Source organism: Pongo abelii, chromosome 20 (genome assembly GCF_028885655.2).
Source record: "Pongo abelii isolate AG06213 chromosome 20, NHGRI_mPonAbe1-v2.0_pri, whole genome shotgun sequence".
Lineage (NCBI taxonomy): Eukaryota > Metazoa > Chordata > Mammalia > Primates > Hominidae > Pongo > Pongo abelii.
The window spans coordinates 38,767,678-38,781,778 of record NC_072005.2 but is presented as its reverse complement, the minus strand read 5'-3'; the positions used below and the strand labels follow the sequence as shown (position 1 = coordinate 38,781,778).

The following is a 14,101-nucleotide window of genomic DNA, read 5'->3' as shown; positions in this document are numbered from 1 at the left end:
TCCCCACCCTTCTACCCTTCTCTCTCTGCTGGAGTACATCCTTAAGTACTTCCCCCATTTCTGAGTTTTTGAATGTCTAAAAAGGACTAGTGTCCTTCTGTATTTGATTAGTAGTTTGTCTGGGTGTAGGGTTCCATTATTTTTGCATGGAGTGCAACAAAAAGGGGATGAGTGTAACAGAGTGGGTCACGCGCCCTTTGACATCGCCTCAGTTAAGTCTCAGTGTCGCTATCTGTAAAATGGGAAGGTAGTACCTGTTCTAGGTTGGGTTCCATGGGAAGCTGAGTCTCTGAGCCAAGTGGGCAGAAAGCGTATTGAGGAGTGCTCTCGGGATCAGCGTGTGTGTCAGAGTAAGGGAGCAGCCTTGGGCTGCGATGCTGTCACAAGGGCATCTCGGCTGCTCCTATGGGGAGCTTTGGTGCTGGAGTGGTCCCCAGAGATGTCCCCAGTTGAAGCGAGGGAGCTGAGTCTTGGCTCCATCCATCGAATCAAGGAGACCAGTAGAGGGGTGTGGCCTCGGGATGAGTTGGGGAGTGCACCCAGCATCCACTGCAACTTACAGGACCCACCATGGGGCGGGTCCCCAGTAAATGGCAATTTGAAATGAAGGGAGGCTGCGTTTCCCTGCTGAGATTTCTCTAGCTTCATGGGCCTGTCATGAATACTGGGGAGTAATGTTTTGATGAGAATCAAGATGTCCTACCTAAGGACATCAGAGCATTCCGCCTGGCTTTGGGGTGGGAAGTGTGGATGACGTGGTGTCTTGCAGGCTTTTCATTTCACTTGGTTTCTGGAACAAGCATACACAGCACTTACTGTGTGCCGGGCACTGTCCTTAGTGCTTTAAAAATGCCAACTCCGTTCTCACTGCAAACCTACGATGTAAACAGTGTTCATATCTCCGTTTTTCAGATGGGGAAACCAAGGCACAGAGTAGGGCTCTCGGCCACACCGCTGGAAAGGGGTGGAGCTGAACGGGAGCCCAGGGCCTTTCTCCCAGGCCAGTGCTCTGAATGCCTCAGCATGGCTGCCCTTTCTGTGCCCGCAGACCCAGGGTTTTTTTAAATGCGCAGACGTAGAAAACGAATACTTATTTGGCTCCTCTCTGTGGGTCTTACTTGCGGGTGAGGTTGATTGCAACCACCAGAAACCTAACCACATTTGGGCAAATTAACACAAGTTTGTTGGGAGGACCCGGGAGCCCCAGGAGTCCAGTTGCAGGAGGCACAGCCCAGCCGGGAAGGGACAGCAGGGTCCCTCGATTGTGACTCCCCTGCCCACGTAGACCACCCTCTCATCTGTGGCTGCCTCCCTCTTCTCCTCTGCTCCTGGTCTCCTGCTATGTCTGCTGTCCAGCTGTTTCCACATTTGTACCAGCACACACGAAGCTGGAATGGCTTTGGTCCCCTCACCTGACCCTGTCACCCACCCGTGGGCAGGTGGGTGGGGGTGGGGAGGAAACAAGGCCTCTTCAGCCAACAGGACAGAGCCCTGGGAGGCAGCAGGCTTAGGATTATGGCCCAACAGCCATGCCATGTAGATTTCATCCCCCTTCCATGCATGGGGAAACTGAGGCTGAGGGAGGCAGCCTGTGACAAGCTGCAGCAACCAGGCTTCTTCCTCCCCCCGGCAGCGGCTTCCAGATCTTATCCCGGAAAACAGCCTGTCCGCTGGCTGGTGTTAGGGAAGGTGGGCAGCAGCTCTGCTCCCCGCTAGAGGTTTTCTTCTAGACTGTTCCATGGAGCTTGTCACTCCTGGGCCTTGGTGGCCCCACTCTGGCCTTGTACAACACCCCTTCTGGGCTGTGCAGGGTGTGGCGGGCCCTGAGCTCTCCCTGGAGGGGTCCAGCCAGTGCCTCCTGAAAGTCACTGATTTGCTGCTTTGTTCTTCTGTCTCTGAAGCCGAGTGTTTAAGACGGATATGGAGCTGGAGGTTCTGCGCTACACCAATAAAATCTCCAGCGAGGCCCACCGTGAGGTGAGTCAGGCGCCGGCTCTGGTTGAGTGGGGAAAGCGGTGTTGCTGTGTGGCGAGAGAACTGCGTGAGGATGAAGGGTTTCCAGGTGGGCTCTAATCCCCGAGGGCCAAGCGAGAGGTAGGAAGTTTTACACAGTAATGGCTCTCTTTTCTGTTCCCTGGTGGGCACAGGGCAGGGACAGAAGAGGCTCTGCCCCAATTCCTCAGCTTAGGGCACCTGCCCATCATGGCAGTCATGGACACTAATCCTCAGGAAATTCTCCAACAAAAAGTCCCAATTCTGGGAGGGTAGAGTGCTCCTTCTTAATATCCCAGCAGTTCTCAGCTCATTTTAAAGAATCTTTTGTCCTTAACTGTGGTTCAAACACACTTATTACCATCATCCATTTTCTGAACATTTCTTCATGTAGTTCTCTTCCAAACCTTCCCACTTTACTGGAGGAATGAGACCAAATAAGGAAACACATGTCTTGAGAGATGAGGATGGCCCAGCATCTGCTCAGGAACATTGCAGTTTTGTGTTAGGAAATAGACAAGGGTAATTGATGGGCAGCGTACTCTCTTGTACGAGTTAATGACCACGTGTTTTGTGAAAGTTAAACAAAGGAGGCCTTTTAGTGATCGTCATAGCTTTCGTGGCATTAAGTATTCACCAAGCACCTCGTGGTTAAATCCTCACTGTCTTCGGGCTGCTGGTGGCCTCTGAGCTGTAACTTGAGGCTCGGCATTTATCGGCTTCCAAATGGAAGTGCTTCATAGCAGTTTAAATAAACTGTATGGATTTTGGAGCTTTTAAAAAGTTCTAATTTGTCACATGTCTGTACCACTGCATGCACATATCATTCTTTTTTTCCTTTTTAAAGAAGAGGTGCTTTTGAAGAAGTGCTGTATGTTATTTATCACACTGTGTTACTGATCTGCTTAATACAAATGTCTTTGCTTAATATCCGTCCTCCAGGTAATGAAGGCTGTAAAAGTGGGAATGAAAGAATATGAGTTGGAAAGGTAAGCCACCATGTTTCTCTGGGTAAAATTAAAAGGTAAAAAACAGTAATTTATGTTCCCTGAGTGAGTAACAGATGAGACGCCGCAGTGGCACACACACCGTGGTGGAGATTATGAACAGGGCTTCAGGATCACAGGCAAAGATTATTTTTCTTCAGAGTGCGCCCGCCTCCCTGGCTCTTGGCAGAGTGTTTGATGTAATGGTCTTCGATGACTTTTCAGGGTGGTTTAGTGCCCCACCATTCTACTCTCGGACTTTGTTTCTGCCATTTGCAGGAAACTTTACCAAATTGCTGCTCTTATGACTCTGAAAGCCGCCAGTAAAACAGCTTGCCATTTTTATGTGTAAACACTGCCATTATGTCTGCTGTGCTTGGGCGACTGGGTCGAGGGGTGGTTAAACGGCCCATAAAGAGCTCTGGAGAGCTCCATTGGCCTTCCGCTCCTATTAGGCCTGCAGCGAGCCGGTGCCACCTGGGGAGCGTCCTGCGGCTGCCCAGCCATGGCGGGTGTGGCCTGGCCAGCTCAGCACCGCTCCAGGATCCAGAAGTCAGTGTGCTGCCACCCATGGTACAAGGAAACCTTTGGGTCAGACCCAAACTGCCTCAGTGGCTCCCTTCCCACCCATGTTCTGGGGCAGGAGGCCCCCATTCCGAGACCTCCCACCAGTGTTGGTACCACCTGGAAGCTCTGGGGAGGTGACACTGAAGAGGCTGCCATCCCCCTGTCCTCACTCTGGGCTTTCCTTTCCTGCCTGTCCTTGTGAGAGCTTGGTTTCTGGTATCCCTTACTCCCCTTGCGGGGCCCAAGTCCACCCCAGATGTCCTCAGGGCATCTCTGTTCAGAGCCCCGGCCCTGGGGGTGCTGGCTCCATATCACCCTCCCAGCCCTGCTGGCCTGCCTGCCATCAGTGGGGTGCAGGGCCGAGGTCGGATGGGGCCCGCAGTGGGCTGCTTGGACGCTTCTGTTCGCTGTGGCTGTGCTTGGGGGATGGGTGTCTTTTTAAGGTCTCTCCCTGGAAGGAGTTCTGAGCAGTCAGCTCCTGTGCTTCTCTCCTTACCCCGCCCAGGAGGAGGTTAACATGGCCTTGCCCGGGTGCTTGGCATCCTGGGAGGGGGCATGTAACACACATTAATCAGAAGCCCAGCTCTGTCAGCCGGGGAGGCTGGGAAGGGCTCGCAGAGCTATCCCAGCACTTGCGTCTGCGTGGTCTCCTTCTGCAGTGCAGTGTCTGTGGCCTGGCATTCCCAGGACCCCCTGCCCGCTCTGAGGATCTAGGATGGGAAGTGTGCTGTGGGGCTCCTCCAGCAAAGTGGGCTGGACAGTGGGTCCCTCAGATTGGCACTGCCCTGGAAACCTGTCCCAGCTTGAGTTGAATCATAGTGACCCATAGCTGATGCTTCAAATAAAAATAACCAAGAAATTGGGGCAGGAATAGCTGAGCCCAATGTGGAACCCTGCCATCCTCCACATGCTGGCTGCTTGAGCCCCGTGCTGCAGGCAGTCCTGCTCCCAAGGTGGCTCCTGGGAGGGGCCCTGAGCCTCCCTCCCCACAGCGTCCCAGAGCCCCACCCTGCCCAGCCTGGGGACAGGGCTGTACAGGCTATGGGTCAGGGACCAGGGGTCCTGGAATATGCCCCGTTCCTTAGCCGTCATGCCTTCCAGGTAATGGAGGTCTTTTTTTTTTTTTTTTTTTTTTAAACAGGAAATTTCAATATCCAAAATAATAGAAAAGTATAATGAACCCCGAAGTCCCCATCAGGTTTTTGTGTTTAGTTTTGTTTGCTAGAGCATTTTAAAGCCAAATCCTAGACATCATGTCATGGCACCTGTAAATCCCTCAGTAGGTATTTCAGTTGGTGAGAACTTTTTTCTACTTTTACATAACCACCATGCCAATATCACATTCATTATCACAAATGAACCATAACTCCTTCATGTCATGAATATCTAGTCCATATTGATCCTAAACTCTTTTTAGCATTGGTTTGTTCAAGTCAGGATCCACACAGAGTCCACATGTTGTACTTGGCTGCTGTTGGAAGCAGGGTGTCGTGAACCTGAGCTCTGGGGAGATGTCACCCCTGTCTACAAACTGCTCCACCTTCCCTCTACCCCCATCCCAAGACCCTGGGTTGGCCTTGCTGCTGCCTCCTGTGTGGACCAGAGTGGCTCTTGGAGAGATGAGCTCGAAGCCAGAGGCCACAGCCGAGTGCACAGGGAAGCTCTCAGCCAGGAGCAGCCTCCCACAGGGTGCTGAGTGGCATCGGGTCAGCGTTTGTACCTGCTGCCCATGCTGTGCACCTGCCATGCGCACCCACCTGCTGCAGGCCACAGGACATACAGAGGGGAAACCGTGCCCACCAGGGAAGCTATCTGATCTGTGGGCCCCTGAGAGCTTAGAGCAGGGGGGTGGGTATGGGGACTGAGACAGGAAGAACGAGAGATGGAGGCTGTTCCTGAGGGGACCGAGTTGGGAGAGAGGGGTCACCCCCTCTGAAGATGGTGGGAAGATGGGTGTCTGGGGAAAGTGTCACATCATGGAGTATCCCTGGCCAGATTTGAGGAGGCGCCCCGATTGCCGGTGTCCAGGTTGAAGCCCCTGAGGACATCTGCAGCCAGGGAGGTGGGCTGACACTTCTTCCGCCTCGAGCTCCCTCTCTAGGGCAGGATCACTGTGTGATGCAGTTTTGTGGTCCTTGTCCTGGAGAGCCTGGAGGCGCCTTCTTGGGGACCATGTCTGATTTATCTGCGCAGTGTCTGACCCACTGTAGGTAGGTGTCGGGAAACATGTGTGGGTGGGTTTGATAGATGGATGGAAAAGAGAAGAAAAGGTTTTAAGTGATTTTTCTGCCATCTTCTGTGTCACTGGGAACTTGAGAATTCTTTTCTTAACTAGTCGGGGAATAAAAATCTCTTCTAAAGCCCATGTTTTTGGTTACCCGGGGGTGTGCCTCTTTGAACACAGGCTCAACTGCTACCAGGGAAGGCTGGGGGGCGGCTGCACTGCTGTGTGAATCGCTGACTCACTGGGTTCAAAGGAAACCAGCCGCTCTTCTATATGTGTTGACAGCACCCTGTGAGCAAGGTGGGCATCCTTAAGACCTGCTGGACTTTCTGCTGGGGGCCTGGCTGGCTTCAGCCTTGCACAGGGACACCGGGCATGAAGGCAGGGAGCTCTGCAGTTCAGGATTCGGGGCGGGAGTCAGGGCTGGTTTTCTCGAGGTGGAGACACCACCCACCCCAGGACTCGAGAGATGCTGGCCTGGACCCCCAGTTCTAAGCCTCGTCTCTTTTTGTTTTATTATCTATGATTTGTTATAAAATCTTGAAGGCATGTTAAAAAAAAAAAAAAGTGAGCCAGCGGATGGCATTTATGAAGACTCCTCCCTCATGCGGCGCCTGGGAGTTGAGGGTTCAGAGGAATGAAAATCATTTTCCGCAATTGAGGTGTAGTAAATTGTGTTAAACCAATAAGACGTCTGTGTTGGGTAAATCGGGCGCTAACAGCAGGCCCAATCAGGCCATCCATTTTTCCACCTCCTATTATTCCATGTTAGTGGCCTAACCAGCTTGTAGCCAGCTGGCGTGGGGCTGGCGGCCGGATCCATTACCTGCAAACGCTAATTTAGAGCATGCTCCATTGGCTGTGTAAGCGAGTCCCAGCTCACATTTGCCACAAGGAGATTAATAACGTGATGTGTCTGACAGCCTGGGACCTTGATTGAAATTATGCTCTTTCTCTCTGAGCTGTGAATGGGGCATTTGGGGCCCTTTTGTTTCTGGGGGGTCATGAGAATCATGGGAAAGGGAGAGGATCTGTGTAGTGTGACGGGGACCGTGTGGTGGCATCCCCTCCCAGGCCAGGACCCACTGGAGACCCTTCTCCACAGGTCTGGGCTTTTCTGGGCGCTCCTGCCACAGGCGACAGCCCTCAATCGCAGCTCCTGTCCCCGTCAGTCCCTTGTGAGTGAGGGACTTGCCCAGCTGTGCTCCTTCTCATTCAAGGCCTTGGTGTTTTTCTTACTCTTTGGCCAGATCGAGCGAGCTGTGATTCTGTGTGCCCAGCGCCCCTCGAGTACAGATGGGCTGGGGAGAGGGGACACGGCCTGAGGGTCTCCCCCAACCAGACACATGCCCCAGATGCCACACACACACCACACACACGATACACATGCCACACCATACACACCACATACACAACACCACACATCCTGTGCACTCCATATACACCACACACATGCCCCCCACAGTGCATACACGACACACACCACACCATACACACCACATACATGACACACACAACACCATACACACCACACACACCACACCACACAATCTGTGCACACCACATACACCACACACATCACATACACGACACACACACCACACCATACACACCACATACACAACACCACACATCCCATGCATGCCACATACACCACACACGCCCCCTCACCACACATCACATACATGACACACACCACACAATACACACCACACACACAACACCACACATCCCGTGCACGCCACATACACCACACACATGCCCCCCGCACCACACACACCACATACACAACACACACACCATACATACCACACACACACCACCACATATCCTGTGCATGCCACATATGCCACACACATGCCTCCCACACCACACACACCACACACCACATACATGACACACATATCACACCATACACACCACACACCACACACACACCACACACTACACCATACACACCACACACACAACATACACCACACCATACACACCACACACACAACACCACACATCCCGTGCATGCCACATACACCACACACATGGCCCCACACCACACACCACATACACCACACACACCACACCATACACACCACACACACAACCATACATCCTGTACAAGCCACATACACCACACACATGCCCCACACACCACCTACACCACACACACACACCACATATACCCCTACACCACACACACACACAGCACACCACACACCCCATACATGCCACATACACCACATTCACTCCATGCACACGCCCCCCATGCCACACACACACACACTACACCACACACCTCATACATGCCATCCACACCACACACACACCATCCACACCACACACACCTCACACACCACATACACGCCACACATGCCATACACACCACACACACTCCCGCACACCACATACACACCCCTCACACTACACATGCCATATACCACACACACCTCCCACACCCCCCACACATACCATACACACTACATACACCTCACACAACACACATGCTGCATAGCACATACACATGCCACACACCACACACCACACACCCCCACCATACACACCACACATGCCACATACCACACACAGCACAACGCACACGCCACACACATAACACATACACACCGCCCATACCATACTCACCACACACACACCACACTCGTTCCACATACCACACACACACCCCACACCACACACACACCACACATACACATCATGCGCCATATACGCCACACATACAAACCTCCACACACAACCCCCACATACCACATACCATACACACACCACACATGTACCACATACTGCATACATATGACATGCCATACACACCACACACACCATACATCACTTGCCACACACACCTACACACCACACATCGCATGCCACATTCACCTACACACCACACACACCAATACCCTGCACACACCACAGCCATACACATACACACCACACACATGCACCACAGCCATACGCACACACCACATCATACGTACCACATATACTACACACCACACACAACATGTACCCACCATCCCCATACATACACTACACACCATACACACACCACCCACCACATGCCTCACATACACGGTGTGTACCACACCCATTGACATACCACATACACACCCGCCCCCCCACCCACACAGAGCCACTCGAGCCGAGGGTGCTGGGGCGGGGATGGAGCTCTCCGTGAATCCAGCCTGGGAGCAGGTTGCAAAACCCTTGCTGCATTCTTGTTAAACAGGACAGATTTTTTTCTCTTTTTTTTTTTTTTTCTTGTTTTAAGACTAGAAACTGGTTGGGTGTGGTGGCTCATGCCTGTAATCCCAGCACTTTGGGAGGCCAAGACAGGCAGATCACAAGGTCAGGAGATCGAGACCATCTTGGCTAACATGGTGAAACCGCATTTCTACTAAAAATACAAAAAATTAGCTGGGCTAGGTGTCAGGCGCCTGTAGTCCCAGCTACTTGGGAGGCTGAGGCAGGAGAATCGCTTGAACCTGGGAGGTGGAGGTTGCAGTGAGCCGAGATCACACCACTGCATTCCAGCCTGGGCGACAGAGCGAGACTCCATCTCAAAATAAGTAAATAAAAAAGACAGAAACTTTCACTCCAGTAAGGACAGCCAGGAGGTGGGAGAGTCTGTGGGCAGCCCCCCTCATCCCTGCCAGCCCCCGGTGCTCAGGGCTGCGGGGGGCGTGGGGCCGCAGAGAGGACGCCCCTCTGGGGCGATCTCTGCTTGCTGCAATCTCTGCCTCCAAAGCTCAAGTGATCCTCCCTCCTCAGCCCCCCAAATAGCTGGCACCACAGGTGCTCACTACCATACCCAGCTAATTTTTTATTTTTTGTAGAGACAGAGTTTTGCCTTGTTGCCCAGGCTGGTCTAGAACTCCAGAGCTCTAGCGTTCCTCCTGCCTTGGTCTCCCACAGTGCTGGGATTATAGGCATAAGCCACTATGCCCAGCCTGGCACCCTCTGCTTTTCATCCGAGTCCCTCCTGTGCAGTGACTCCTGAAGAACTGTATCTCGGATGCCTGTGCCCACATGGTCCTCCTCCCATGTGGGGCTACACGAGGCTGTGTTGCCAGGCACTCTGGGTGGATGGTGAGACACCTTGTGTGTCTCTGACCAGGGCTGGAGCCCCTCACGGGGCATGCAGAGGACCCAGGTTTCACAGGAGAGGGAAGTCACTAGGAGGTCCCCGTTTTCCTCCAGGAGGTCCTGGAGATGTAGTCTCCGTCATCGAGGCACAGTCTGACCTAATCTGCTCTCAGCCTGGACAAATGTGGGCATCAATGAGACTGCCATCCATTTAGCCACTCCCACAAAAGGTGCTGCAGTTTTGAGGACTGTTTGGAACAAGTCTGGGTCCAGGCGGCCTCTGAGACCGGAGCCCCCAGGTAAGAATAGATGTGATGGGCCCTGGGGGCCAGCTGTGTGTCCGTGGGCAGGACCCTGCACCCACTGAGCAGACACATCCATTCTCTGGTGGCTGTGTTGATGGGTGAGGGCATTGGCACAGCCCATTCAGAGAAGAGGGCCCCTTCAGACACAGGTCTGGGCTGGAGAAAAGCCCTCTTTGCCTCAGGTGGCTTGGAGTAGGTTTGCTGCTAGCACTTGCTTAGCTGTTGGAGACGGGTCCCAGCCTATCATGAGAGCAGTCAGGAAACAACATCTGCGTGTCCACGCCCTGGGAGGGCAGTCCCTGAGTCCTGCACCCTGGCTGGCCATGCCTAGGGGGATTTGAGCTGAGCCCTTCTTGAGAGCCAGGGCTGTCTTGGGTGGAGAATTCCTTAGTCCAGAGCTACCCCGTGCTGGCAGGGCAGGTCCTGTGTGCTCGCCCATCCTGCTCTGTCTACACCACTTGGCATGAGGGAGGGAGCTGGGGAGCAGGCGAGTGTGGAGAGTCTCTCCACCAGAGATTTGACAGAGCCAGGGATCCAAGAATGAAACTGGGGCTCTCAGCGGGGTGAGGCTGTAGGACCCTGTGGCTTAAAGCAGGGATGGCTCATTTTGCCTCTAAGAGGAACTGAGGAATGGGCATATGGAGAAAACCAACTTGGTGTCCAGCCAGAAAGCTGGACAGAGAACCAGAGAGAAGAGCTTTCTGCAAATGTGTAACCTGGTTGATGAAGGACTAGAGATTTTGGGGCAAAACTAACATAAATAGGCATTGTCTTTTCAAATGCTGGGCGCATTGCTCCTGGAGAATCATATTAGGAATCATAAGGAACCGTGCTGCCTGTGGACATCTTTATGGATTTTCTTCTAGTGTTTCACCATTAAACCTGATATTGCCAGGCATGGTAATTACACACTCATGCCTGTAGTCCCAGCACTTTGGGAGTCCAAGGCAGGAGGATTGCTTGAGGCCAGGAGTTCAAGACCAGCCTGGGCAACATAGGAGACCTCTGCCTCTACAAAAAAAAAAAAAAAAAAAAAAAAAGTTTTTAATTAGCTGGGTGTGGTGACGCACCCCTGTAGTCCCAGCTCCTTGGAAGGCTGAGGCAGGAGGATCGCTTGAGCCCAGGAGATCAAGGCGGCAGTGAGCTATGATCACACCACTGCACTCCCATCTGGGTGACAGAGTGAGACTCCATCTCTTAAAAAAAAAGAGAAAAAAAAAGCCAAAAACCTGATGCTGACTGTTGATTTCAGATAAATATTTATCACAAGTTTAAGGAAGTAGCATTGTCTTCCTGGCTTACTAGGTTTTATCAGGAAAGGATGTCGAATTTTATCAGCTGCCTTTTCAGCATCTCCCGTGGCCTTTTCCACGTGTGTGTTTAATCAGTAAACTTTTTATTTTAGGATAGTTTTGGATTATGGAAAAGTCACAGGAACATTAGAGAGTTCCATGTACCTGGCACCCATTTCCCTATTATTTATTAGTAAAGTTATTAACATTACTTTGGAACATTAGTTACCATGGATGCACGTTATTGGTATGTAATTATGTTAAGTCCATGCTTTATTCCAGCGGCCCTAGCTTTTACCTAATGCCCTCCTCCTGTTCCAGGATCCCATCTGGGAGACCACATCACATTCCATTGTCACATCTCCTTAGCCTCCTCTGGGCTGTGACAGTTTCTTAGAATTGCCTTGGTTTTGATGACCTTGACACTTTCGAGGAGTATGGCTAGGTACTTGGAAGAATGCCTTTCAATTTTAGTTTTTCTTTCAGCGAGACAGGAGTTGTGGGTTACTGGGAAGGAGAGCACAGAAGTGCCATTGTTATCACATCACATCAGCATGACTTATCACTGATGATGTTGACCTTGATCACCTGGCTAAGGTAGTGCTTGTCAGCTTTCTCCACCGTAAAGTCACTCCCCTACCCACTCTTCTGCACTGTTGGAAAGCAGTCACTGTGTGCCACCCACACTTAAGGCATGGGAATTATGCTATTTGTGATCCTTCTGTACGCATTTGTCTCTTCTCCCTCATTTATTTATTTGTTCAACCTTTTTTTAAAACTTGAAATTGTGCTTTCTTTCTTTTTTTTTCTTTTTTCGAGACAGAGTCTCGCTCCATCACCCAGGCTGGAGTGCAGTGGTACAATCTTGGCTCACTGCGACCTCCACCTCCTGGGCTCAAGTGATTCTCCTGCTTCAGCCACTCGAGTAGCTGGGGTTACAGGTGCCCGCCACCATGCCCGGCTAATTTTTGTATTTTTTTTTTTTTTTTTTTACTTTATCGGTTTATTAAATATTAGATATGAGCAACAAGAAAGGGGGAGAAGTTTGCCAGGTTATTAGATCAGAGCTCTAAACCTAGGTCTATGGAAGGGACAAACAGAGGCACCTGGGTACCTCTATATGGGCTTAGACGTGTACATGAATGCAAAAACTTTATATTTTTGGAGAAATATCTGTAAGTTCCATTAGTTTTTTCTTTTTTTTTTCTTTTATTATTATTATTATTATACTTTAGGTTTTATGGTACATGTGCGCAATGTGCAGGTAAGTTACATATGTATACATGTGCCATGCTGGTGCGCTGCACCCACCAACTCGTCATCTAGCATTAGGTATATCTCCCAATGCTATCCCTCCCCCCTTCCCCCACCCCACAACAGTCCCCAGAGTGTGATGTTCCCCTTCCTGTGTCCATGTGTTCTCATTGTTCAATTCCCACCTATGAGTGAGAATATGTGGTGTTTGGTTTTTTGTTCTTGCGATAGTTTACTGAGAATGATGATTTCCAATTTCATCCATGTCCCTACAAAGGACGTGAACTCATCATTTTTTATGGCTGCATAGTATTCCATGGTGTATATGTGCCACATTTTCTTAATCCAGTCTGTCATTGTTGGACATTTGGGTTGGTTCCAAGTCTTTGCTATTGTGAATAATGCCGCAATAAACATACGTGTGCAAGTGTCTTTATAGCAGCATGATTTATAGTCCTTTGGGTATATACCCAGTAATGGGATGGCTGGGTCGAATGGAATTTCTAGTTCTAGATCCCTGAGGAATCGCCACACTGACTTCCACAAGGGTTGAACTAGTTTACAGTCCCACCAACAGTGTAAAAGTGTTCCTATTTCTCCACATCCTCTCCAGCACCTGTTGTTTCCTGACTTTTTAATGATTGCCATTCTAACTGGTGTGAGATGGTATCTCATTGTGGTTTTGATTTGCATTTCTCTGATGGCCAAGGCTGGTTCAATATACGCAAATCAATAAATGTAATCCAGCATATAAACAGAACCAAAGACAAAAACCACATGATTATCTCAATAGATGCAGAAAAGGCCTTTGACAAAATTCAACAACCCTTCATGCTAAAAACTCTCAATAAATTAGGAATTGATGGGACGTATCTCAAAATAATAAGAGCTATTTATGACAAACCCACAGCCAATATCATACTGAATGGGGAAAAACTGGAAGCATTCCCTTTGAAAACTGGCACAAGACAGGGATGCCCTCTCTCACCACTTCTATTCAACATAGTGTTGGAAGTTCTGGCCAGGGCAATTAGGCAGGAGAAGGAAATCAAGGGTATTCAATTAGGAAAAGAGGAAGTCAAATTGTCCCTGTTTGCAGATGACATGATAGTATATCTAGAAAGCCCCATTGTCTCAGCCCAAAATCTCCTTAAGCTGATAAGCAACTTCAGCAAAGTCTCAGGATACAAAATCAGTGTGCAAAAATCACAAGCATTCTTATACATCAATAACAGACAAACAGAGAGCCAAATCATGAGTGAACTCCCATTCACAATTGCTTCAAAGAGAATAAAATACCTAGGAATCCAACTTACAAGGGATGTGAAAGACCTCTTCAAGGAGAACTACAAACCACTGCTCAAGGAAATAAAAGAGGATACAAAC

General features: G+C 50.5%; 1 protein-coding gene across 1 annotated transcript in view; it reads left to right on the top strand.

The window, feature by feature from the left end:
- Positions 1 to 14,101, top strand: part of PEPD (peptidase D) — a 137,814-nt gene that overhangs the window by 55,752 nt on the left and 67,961 nt on the right. Inside the window, 2 exon segments of the mRNA NM_001133693.2 lie at positions 1,902 to 1,977; positions 2,935 to 2,981. Coding sequence (NP_001127165.1) covers positions 1,902 to 1,977; positions 2,935 to 2,981 — 123 coding nt within the window.